At 30.4% G+C, this 11786-nt stretch overlaps 1 protein-coding gene across 3 annotated transcripts; it reads right to left on the bottom strand.

Annotated features, from left to right (window-relative positions):
* Positions 1-2: 2 nt before the first annotated feature.
* Positions 3-10234, bottom strand: Arglu1 (Arginine and glutamate rich 1). 3 transcript variants are annotated; one of them, XM_074238512.1, is made up of 7 exons: positions 10098-10234; positions 9869-10032; positions 9619-9762; positions 9423-9470; positions 2683-2908; positions 950-1033; positions 3-869 (listed from the first exon to the last, which is right to left on the bottom strand). In XM_074238512.1, the coding sequence occupies exons 2-7, from the start codon at positions 10012-10014 to the stop codon at positions 705-707; spliced, it is 813 nt and encodes a 270-aa protein (XP_074094613.1). In that variant the 5' UTR covers positions 10015-10032; positions 10098-10234; the 3' UTR covers positions 3-704. The 3 variants fall into 3 exon arrangements, with proteins under 3 accessions (XP_074094613.1, XP_074094622.1, XP_074094632.1); XM_074238521.1 differs by having other exon boundaries at positions 10136-10198; XM_074238531.1 differs by lacking the exon at positions 9423-9470.
* Positions 10235-11786: the final 1552 nt, after the last annotated feature.

An 11786-nucleotide genomic window follows, 5' to 3' on the forward strand; every position in this document is an offset into this window, starting at 1 on the left:
CAAACTTTCAAATTTATTTATTTATCCATACAGTTGTTAATTATAGTTAACAATTAAAAAAAAATCATTAAATGTAAAAAACAATCTATTTACATTACAAATAACATTGAAGAACTTCACTTGGTCGTCACACTTTTCTAATATTATTCATTAAACCATTCACACGATAAGCGTGATAATAATTGTTCTGAATGTATAATCAATAAATTTAAGCGACCAACCTAATGACACTTTTATTGGATAAATAAAATTCTATAATTAAACAGGGTATATATTTGTATATATATATATATATATATATATATATATATATATATATATATATATATATATATTTATATTTATATTTATTATATAAATATATATATATATATTATATTTATATACATACATATATATTTTATCTACAAAAGTTACAAATATTTTTACGTCATTTGTCCTTATCATTTAAATTGTTTAATATATACATAAATTAACAATATTAATATACAGGTTGTGTGATTTCAATAACCTCACGAATATCAAACAATTGGTAAAAAATCTTAACAATAGTTTGATCGAACAAACAACAAATAAATAGAATTATTTGATGTTTGTATGATCGATCAAATTGATATTTATATCAACCGGCAAATTATAACCTACACAAGATCCTGAAGGGATATCTAACAGCACAAAAGATGACTTGAAATTAATTTTAAGACTCACGTTACTGGTTTTAAAGTGAAAGAAAGTTTAGGCCTCGAATTATTTTTTCCCAATATTTTCTTTTGTTCTTCTTTAACTCGTTTTTCTTGTTCTTTTCTCATTTTCTGACGCTCTTCTTCCATAAGACGTTGTTCTTCAACCATTGCTAATCGTTCTTCAGCCTGAAGTTAAAAACAAAATATATTAAAAATCAAAGTTATTTAATAATGAAAAAAATAAATATGTATTTTAAAAATTTTACCAATTTCTTTTGAGCCTCTTCAATTTTCCTGTTGTTTTCTTCCATGATCCGTTCGAGTTCCTCACGTTTTTTCCGCTCTTCCTCCTACAACGACAATAGTACAGTTTTACAATATGAAATAATAGTCGTGGCCCTTATTGTTGCAGTTATCACACCGTTTTGATTGTTGTACTGCTGTTTTAACAACTTGATAAATACAATTCCTATAAAATATTTCTCTGTACAGGAAAGAATGATAGTAGAGCCCGGGAAAATGTTGAAAAAAATTTTCTAAAATAAAAATTTTTAAACAAATTGATTTTGGTACTATCATCTTAAAGTAGATAAACATCTACGATGACATATGTGAGAAATGAATTCTATCAAATTTGGGCCATAATTTTATTATCTTCCCCGCAGCGACTGCTGCTACTCTTCAATGAGTAGACGACGTCACGGAGAATATATTTATTGTGTTGATATGCATTTATAGTTGAGTAAATAACAATAATATACTTATTATTTTTTATGTAATGAAATTATGAATATATATAAATTGGATAATACCTGAATGTAGCTCACGTCAGCATGTAGGGGATGACTTCTTCATCAACAATCACTCGGCAGTAAATATAATACCGGCATCTTCCGCTGGTAGTCAGTTTAGGAAGCTGACCTATATATTTTGCTATTGGTCGTGCTTTGATGCTATTGGGATTTCTTACTGATTTTTTTTTTTGTTTCTTTTCATTAAAAAAAATTCTACTCAATGGTTCTTCATTTTCATCCGAATAAGCATTAAAAAATTATTATAGCTCGATGTATTTTGATATATATGTATATGTACACATACAAAGATAATTTAATGGCAATAAAACGTAACTTGCTTTGATTATTTGAAATTTTCTTGTTACTATTAACTACAGCCATCAAAAATCTAGATAAGGGTATTGAAATTAACAGAAATTTGCAAATAAAAAAAATGAAATTAGGATTGAAAGATCGCTGAATAGATATAGAATTACAATGCTAACAAGTTTTTTTACGCGATTTTTACTTTATAATACATTACAAAGAAATTCATAAATATTTTTACGAATTTACATTGTTGATAGTAATAACTATTATAAATTTAAATTAATTTTTTAACGCATCTAATTTGTTTTTCTTAATTTTTTTCATCAAATTAAATCAGAATTCTAATAATACGCATGTCACCGTACAATCTATCAGTGTTAACAATAAGTTAATGTAACGGTGTTGTCAAATAGAAATATGTATATGTATATACAAAAAAAATATATTCTCGGTAATTCGTAACAATAAAATATATACGTACACGACACGAATAACACCATATACGTTGCCTTCGGCAACTTTTTGTTGCATCACAAATAAATTAGTTGGCTACATTGCTACACTTCAAGTAGACATAATAAAAAATCGAAGTACAGTGATTTTCTGAGTAAAACGTTTCATGGTAACTCAAAAAATCCACAAAACTTAAATGCACGAACGCTGCAGCAAATATAAAATCGAATCCTGAATATCAACAAAACCATTGGCGACAATAATTTAATACACAAGTACAAAAAAGTATAACTCTTTAAAATTATCAAGGTATTTCATCTAGTATCAAATATAGTACTTAATAACATCGTCAACGTAATTGTTGAATTGAGGTAGCGACGTTAATTATGCTCTTACTCAGCGCTCGCGTTAAATCATCCAATGTTTCTCTGGATTGGTCTTACCTCTCTTCGTTTCTCCTCCTCGCGGAGTTTAGCCTGGCGCCATTCCATTTCTTCCATCATTTGTCGTTCAATAGCTTTTTTAGCCTCTTCTACTCGTCTATGAACTTCTGCTTCAATCTCCTCCTTACGTTTTTCTAATTCTTCTTCTACCCTTTTTTGGACTAGCTCTTCAATGCGTTTAGCAGCCTCTTCTTCCACTAACTTTTGCTCTGTTTCTCGTTGCCGCCTAAATTATTAATATTATATTAATATTTTTGTGCAAATGTTGTAGAGATTTCTTAATTTTGCAACCTTATAACAACAATAACAATGATTCATTTTACTATAACATTCCTCATAATTCTTAAAGATTATTTATTATTATTTTTTTTAAACCAACACTCGATCCAATTGGAGACTATTAAAATTTTATTTGTTAATTATTTCACCACAATATTGTCAGTATGAGCACTCATACTATTCTCGGGTGAATATATAATGATTAAAAATTTTGATTTTTAACACAATTTTTATTATAATTATATAAAAATGTTATTGTTTATTTATTTATTTATTTATTTATATACATTATACGCCAATCGGCATTATACATTAATGTTTTAAAGTGGAAAGAGAAAATTATAAAAGAGAAAAAAAGAAAATTGGAAATAAAAATTTAAGTTAAAGATCAGGAGTAGAGACATTTAGTTATTACAATAGGCAATTAAGTCTGGAAATAAACTGTTGTAAATTTCCGTTGAAGAAGTCTACATCTGAATGAAACTTGTTGACCATATTTGCGATTCTATTACGAGGACCATCCATAATATAATTTTTATTAGAACAAGATATCTTTAATAAGCGGTTGTGTCTTAGGTTCTGTTTGCTGTTGTTGATGAACTCAAAGCAGCTAGATACATCAGAGGCATCGATTAGGCCAGTGAAAATCTTGAAAAAGAATATACCGTCAGCAAGTTGTCTACGCTTTTCGTAGCTGGATAGATTATATTGCATTTTGGCATCAAGAGCTGAGATAGGAGAACCTGATTTGGATATTGCAAAGGCCAGCGTCTTGCTGAACTTATGTAGAATTTTTCGATTTTATTGGATTGTTGTGTTGTATTCGGTGACCAAATAATGGAGCCATATTCCAATATGGGGGATACCAGTGTAAGAAAAAGGCGAACAAGTGTGAGAGGGTTGTTGAAGTCACAGCCCATTCTGCTTATGAGACCGAGCATTTTATAGGCTTGAATCGTTATGCGGTCAATATGGTTGGAGAAAGTGAGTCTGTTATCAATAAGTATGCCTAAGTCTTTGATCTCTGTGCATTCCTGAATTCTATGTCCATCGAGCAGATAATCGGTGGGTATTGAAGAGTGTGAGCGAGAGTAGGAAATAGCATAGCATTTGTTAGGATTAAGGTACAGCTTGTTTAAGAGGCACCAAGTATGTAGGCAATCAATGTCGTTTTGGAGGATGGCGATGTCAAGTACTCCTGTAACGATTCTGTATATCTTTAGATCATCTGCGTATAGTAAGAAGTCCGAGCGCAGGCTGTCGCCGATATCATTAATAAAGATGTTGAATAAGATAGGCCCTAGGTGTGAGCCCTGTGGGACACCGGAGGTAGCTTGGTATACTTCAGATGTGTGATCTCCGATTCTGACTTGGAGACAACGGTCTTTTAGATAGGAACAGAACCAGTTTAAAGTACTGCCGGTGAAGCCATGTTTTTCTAGCTTATCCAGTAAAATCAAGTGGTCCACCCTGTCAAATGCCTTGCTGAAGTCTGTGTAGACAGAATGAACGCAGACTCCGTTATCAAGGGCATTAAGAATGTAGTTAGTATAGCAGAACAGGTTAGTGACCGTAGATTTACCACCGATGAAACCATGCTGCTTGGGTGTAATTTTGTTCTTGATGTAAGATGTAACCTGAGTGAGGATCACTTTCTCGAATAGTTTGGATAGTGCCGAAAGTATGCAGACTGGTCTGTAATTGGAGACATCTGATTTGCTACCATTTTTATGAATTGGAGTAACGTATGAGTTTTTCCAGGCTGTTGGGAAAATACCCTGTTCAAGTGATTTATCGAAAATGTGTGTAATTGGGTCGCAGAGACTGACGGCACAGTTTTTTAATATTTGATTCGGAATGCCATCTGGTCCAGGACCTTTTTAGCGTCCAAGGATGTAAGGTGTTTAAAGACGTCATCATAAGTGTGGCTTTGAGAGTATATTGATCATTGGTGTTTGGTATATGCTGTGCTGAGTAGGATGCGGGTGTGCTAGGTACGTAGGTGTTCTTGAAAAAGAGGCAAAGAGGCTACAGATATCTGGTCCAGAGTTTGCTGAGGTGTTGTTTGAGGTCATCATTGAAGGAATGTCTGAACTATTACGCTTTTTGCTTCTTATAAAATCCCAGAATTTCTTAGTGTTATGATGTATATGAGTTTCAGTGTTGGCCACATAGTTTTTATAGCAAGATGTTCCCAGTTTTTACAAATTGAGCGGAGATTACTGAAGCATTTGTAATTAGACGATGTCCTATCTTGTTTGTATCGGCTGTGAGCGTTTTTCTTCAGCTTAACTAGTCGAATTAATTCGCTGGAGAACCAGCGCGGGAAGTCGCTCGTTTTCTTCATAAACACTGGAACATGGAGTGTGAATCCTTGGAAGAGGGTTTTATTAAACCAGTCCACTTTGTCATCAATGTTGTCGATGATGTACAGCTCAGTCCAGTCAGTGTTTATGAAGAATTTGTTAAGTTCAGTATAGTCGGTCCTGTTGAACATAAAAGTAGGAGTACTCTGGGGTTGAAGTGCTGATTTGAAATCAATAGAAATACAAAGTGCTGGGTGGTATTTGTCTTCAGTTGTTAGTGCAAGTGCCCTTTCAACTGAAAGCTGGCGGTTACTAAAACAGAGGTCAAGAATGTTATTGTTTGAGTTTGTTGTAAAGTTTTGTTGGCGGCATTCAAAGAAAGCAAATGATTCGAAAATATGTCTGATACAAACAGAGGATGGTGAACTCGAAGGCAAATTGTAGTCCCCAAGGATTATCATGTAGGCGTCCTTATATTTGCTCTTGAGAAATGAAATGGATTCAATATGTTTGAAGTAGACGTCGATCGTAGATTGCGGTGGAATGTAAATACATCCAATAATTAAATTGAGCCTATTTCCTTTTAAATTGATAAATACTTGTTCTAGGTTATTATTGATTGAATAAATTTGGTTTACCTGAAGTGTACGTTTAGCTGCGATGAAGACGCCCCCACCACGTTCAAGACCAGTGTTGATGTTAGATCTGTCTCTCCTGAAGAGTGAGAAGGAATTATCAATAACTTCACCGTCGAAGATAGTAGGATGAAGCCAAGATTCCGTGACGCAAATTATGTCATGAAGGCTAGTTGCTGAGGCGGCGAGGAAGCTGCTCAGTTTGGTTCTCAAGCCTCTGGTGTTTTGGTAGAATAATTGTAGGTATTCTGTCTTGACCTTTCCTAGGGATTTCGCGAAAGTTGTGAGTAACAATCTTTGGAACACCATTTATGTACTTGATAGTTTTATCAGTAACGCCGCTTTTGTTAAGTAAGTCCAGCTGGGAACGCAATGACTTTAAGTGATTTTGCTGAGCTTTGGTTAGATCAGGTTTGAATAGGATTGGTGGATCAGTGTCTCTTGCAGGCTTGGATTTTAAGATAGACCTAGCTATTGAGGCTGATTCAGTTTCAAGCAGCAGAGGACGGTTTTTACCAGCTGACGGTTTACCTAGACGTCTTAGTTTAAATTCCGTTATGTTGCTCAGTTCAGTAGGAAGAATCGTTGATATGAGAGATTTATCATCGTTGAGGCGATCGTTACCAGAGCCTTTCTTAGATTCAGCGGCATTTAAAATAATTACATTTGCTTCACGTTTTTGCGCATATTGAGTTCTCTAATAATTTCTTCAGGGTCAGGGCTATTGTGAAATTCAAGTTTATTTTCAACTACTGAGATTCTGCTCTCAAGAGTTGAGTTTTGCTTTGAAATTTTATTGACCTCATCTTGGATAGAGGTTAAGCGATTCTCGATGCTAGAGCGGAAATTATCAAACTTATTTTCGAGGTTTGTGAAACGATGCAATAACTTATTAATGAGAGGTTTGAGCCCGTCTTGTACCGATTCACAAACGGAAACTTCATCGTCATCATCAATGTCTGATTGAATACGAACACTAACCTCATTGGTACAAGGAGGACATTTCCATGTAAGCAAGTTCTTTTTTATAGCGTTTGCAGTTTTTTTAAATTCCAGAGTGCTCATGCCAGAGCACTTTAGATGGATCCAGTTGCGACAGTGAGAACATTGGATGCAAGATGAATTTTCTCTAATGTTTCCATTGCAGATTCCACAGATGTACAGGTTAGGTTTCGGTGGTGACATGTTCAGGGTGTTAACACGATCGTAAAAGTGAATAATTATTAAAAATTATAAGCCAGTATGAACGATCAGAGTGATCTGAGTAATACTATGTGATTTTCACTAATTTTTCAATATTATATTAATATTTAAGATATGAAACAGTTAGAATATATCAGAGAAACACATGTGCCTGCAAAAGCTGCGCACGCAATTTAGTGAAACTTTTTTCGATAACCGAAATTATTCTAATCAAAATTGTCTCAAAAATAAAAATTTTTAATTTTATATATTCACTCGAGGATGGTATGAGTGTTCATACCAACAACTTTGTGGTGAAATAATTAATAAATAAAAATTAAATAGTCTCCAATTGGATCGAGTGTTGGCTTAAAAAATAATAATAAATCCTCTTTAATAAGTAAAATCACCGATCTTAGTAATATCTCTAACATTCCTCATATTAATGATTGTCATCATTATTACCATAATAAGTGTACGGAAGTTAATATAATTTCATATGAATCCATTTAAATTTAAAAGAAATAAATATGAAAATTTTTCATCGTTAATTGACAATTGTCATGCCGTATAAAATTGCTAACAATAAGAAAAGATTAAGGAGGTCCTTTCGCCATCAATGTTAAATAAAAATATTAGATTACGCATAAAATTAATTTTTATCTAATAGTTTAAGTCCTTATTTATCTACGAGTGAAGTTTAATTTATTCTTCACTGTGGGAATTTTTGAAAAAAAAATTTCTAAAGATGTTAGTATTTTTTCCGAGTCTTGCGAGAAAGTCAGGCCTTAACAAGTTTCTCGAATTATGGTATTAACTATCGATTAGATAGGGTAAGAAAAAAAACAAAATAAAGTCTTCGAAATATTCAGGTTTGATTTTTTGCAATAAAATATTAAGGTTGGCCTGGAATTTATGGAAAAATTAAAATTATAAAATCACAGAAAATTTTCAAGTAACCTACATTAAATGTCGTCAGAATATTTGGCAACGTTGCGTAGCGCGCCAGCTTCAGTCCATTCAATAAATTCGAACTAAACTTTAACACACTCATGTTTTTCATTCATACTTATTAGTTAATTTATTGTTAACAAATTTTCATATTTCATAATCTATATATATATATATATATATATATATATATATATATATATATATATATATAAATCAATTGCTGTGCGTTAGTCTCGCTAAAACTCAAAAACGGCTGGACCGATTTTCAAAATTTTTTTTTTGTTTTGTTCGTTATAGTTCAGGGATGGTTTAGAAAAAAAAATTTTGGAATTTTGGAATTGAAAAAAATTTCAGCTTAAAAAATAAAAAATTGTTAATTTTGTATCGAAATCGCTATTGTTACGCTTGAGCCTCAAGGTTGCAAGAGTATACAAAATTGTCCAATATGCAGGAAGATACGTACAAGTATACTTTGGGTATCTATATATATCTATATATATATAAGCCATATATAATAGCTAAATTTGTCATTAAAGACAAATTTTTGGGAACTGGGGGAAATAAAGGATAAAGGGGGAAGGGGAGGACCTTTACTCAGTAGGAATTTTCGGTAACTGAAAAAGTAATTCGGACAGCCCAGACCGGGAATCGAACCCGGATCGTTTGGTTACGCGCCAAAGGCTCTATAATTTGTTATACATTTATTATATAAATAAAACACATAAAACATATTAAAATGACCAACAAGTTTCATTTAATAACTTAATACCAACTTAACCGTCTACAATACGACCAGTGTTAATTGTTGACAAAAATAAATTAGAGTTTACAGGTTAAAAATCACAAATCAAAATTTGTAAAAAAAAAAATTTTTGTAGGTGATACGAAGTTCACCGGGTCAGCTAGTTGAGAAATAAAAAAATAATTAAAAAGTACTAGCATTCTTGCCATAAGACATTAGAATGTTATGGTTTTATGACTAAATATTTTTAATTAATTTATTTATTTACACTAACTGCAAAATCTTAAACGTGGTTAAGGTTATATTGTGCAAATGAAAATGTAAACAACCGAAATACAACGTTGCTAAATCACGGACAGGTTACTAACAGCTGATTTACAAGAGTCAAATTAATTTTTTGTATTTAACTATTTTTTTTTTAATTTTCAAAATTTCAAGGATTAATCTCTTATATACTATTTATTTTTTAATTTTAGGAATTTTTATGGGTTTTTTATTTTAATATATGGAATATTGACTACTACAGTTGTTGTTGTGACTCAACTGGAGCGAAAGGACTTCCTTAATTATTTTGCCCGTGCATTTTCTAATGAAAAATAATATACCACCACCAAGGCACATAGTTTGTAATCTAATTCTTACCGGATTGCGCTTGTGGCGAGGGTATTGTGCGTTAATTCTTTCTTTTTCCTAATAACACAAGTATAAAAATGAACCACATATATAAGATAAAAATAAAAACACCATTAAAACTTACTCTACGTATTTTATAAATGAAAATACGATCGAGTAATTTTTCAACAGTGGTGTTTCCAGTTATTTAATTTATTAATAATACCTTTGACGTTCCATTTCAGCTAATCGCTCAACTTCATCCATTTTCCTATCTCTATCTTTGAATAAACGTTTTTTATGGCTGACAATATGTACATCATCAGAGCCATCAGAATCAGTACTTGTTGATGAAGAATGTGAGCGTTTTCTAAAAAAATAAAAATAAAAATTTAGTTAAAATACATATTCAAACTAATACCATTGCATACCAATACTTGTGTGATTGTAAATTGCTATAATATTGAGAAAATTACCTTGTTTTAGAACTTCGTTCTTTTACTTTTTCTAAATATTTATTATTAGAGCGTTTTTCACGCGATTTAGAACGTTTTCTTGAATGTTTACTCTTATGACGCCGTCTGCTACTTGGCGACTTACTACGCGTTCTGGATCTGCCCATTTTTTTATTTTCGAAATCCTATAACCAACACATTTATTTCAATATTTAATATTAATACAATATTTAATTAATACTTTTCATACTTATGAATTAATGGAGACGTTAAGCACTAGTTATTTACTTTGAAGAGTTAGATTAAAGTAAGTGTAGTCTCTGGTTAACGTTGACACATGTAACTACATCGGCCATGTTACTAATAATTATCATTATTATAAATATGGAAACTGAAACTGAAAGTAGCTATAACTACACAGTCCAATATAGATACTAATTTTAATGACACTGAAGTTGGCAGACGTTAAAAATTATTTTAAAATTTTATAATAATGCAATTATTATGAAAAAAATTAAATTAAAAAATTCTACATGTGAAAATTAATAAAAATTAAAAGTGAAAATTTTTAGAAGCATTTTTTTATTGTAATTATTTTGTTAAAAAAATTTTTAAAATTAACAGCTGACGGCTAACTTCAGTGTTGTTAATTTTTTTATTTTTATTTATTATTATCATTAATGTGATTTACTATTATTTATTTACTATTAATCCATCGATTTAGAGTTATAATTTGATTATTGTAAACATTTTAATAGTTTTTCGCGAATAAAACTTAACTAAATTTATGTGCATGTGCTTGAAAAAGGGCGGTAAATTTAAATCTTCTCTATTGCTCATAAATAAAGTTATCGTTATATATATAAAGAGTTGACTGATATTTATGATTACACTGAAGTTGTCAGACATTAAAAATTATTTTAAAATTGTATAATAATGCAATTATTAAAAAAAAAATAATTAAAAAGTTTCACATGTGAAAATTAATAAAAATTACAAATGAAAATTTTTAGAAGCATTTTGTTATTGTAATTCATTTGTTAAAAAAATTTTTAAAATTGACAGCTGATCGCTAACTTCAGTATCATTTACAATAAAATTGTTGTTAAATGAACATCAATAATTGATAACCTGTGTCTTTTTTAAAATAAATTTCAAATCATAATTAACCATACACTTTGCGATTTATAAGACACAATCATAAGGTAAAATTAAAGACCTAAGCACAAAATATAATAAGATTCGTCATTTGATATTCTAATAAAATCTAATTAGGATTAAATTATATTCAAACTCATAATTGCACGCCTCATAGCGTTTCATTTCTTCTTTTTACACTGGATATTTACACAAATCATTTACAAATCTTCAATAATTCTTTTCTGTCATAATTGAATTGAAATTATCTGGTTTGCATAAAACTGACAAAATAATGAATCATAATCAGATGAGTCAATAAGAAACTTCAATAAATTAATTTTTTCAAACAATTAAATAATTTTTTTCTCAAATATTATCTTAAATAGAATAGTTTACATAAAAATTTTTTTTCTTTATTAATAAGGTACACTATATCAATTTTTATGATTTCTAATTTCCATCAAAGATTAAATATTAACTAATAACTAAATATAAAAAAAAACATGGATGTCAATTTTTCTATTTTTTACGGTAAAAAATCAGTAGAGACCCTAATTTATTTATTTCTCTGATTAAAAAAAAAGTATTGAGACAAAGGAAAAAGTATTGAAAAGAATTAATATTCTAGTCAATCCAATTCTTTTCAATACTTTTTTCTTTGTTTCAATACTTTTTTTTTATTCAGGGTTGCTATAATTAATGAGATTGATTAAATTCTCCAAAAGTATTTGAAAGAATTGCAGGTCCATGAAATGGGGATATTTTCTCTTTGCATGAAAATTAAAAAAAATATTTAAAA

Source organism: Cotesia typhae, unplaced genomic scaffold (genome assembly GCF_013202065.1).
Source record: "Cotesia typhae breed Kobodo isofemale line unplaced genomic scaffold, CoteBio_Ctyphae contig_11, whole genome shotgun sequence".
In the NCBI taxonomy this organism is placed as follows: domain Eukaryota; kingdom Metazoa; phylum Arthropoda; class Insecta; order Hymenoptera; family Braconidae; genus Cotesia; species Cotesia typhae.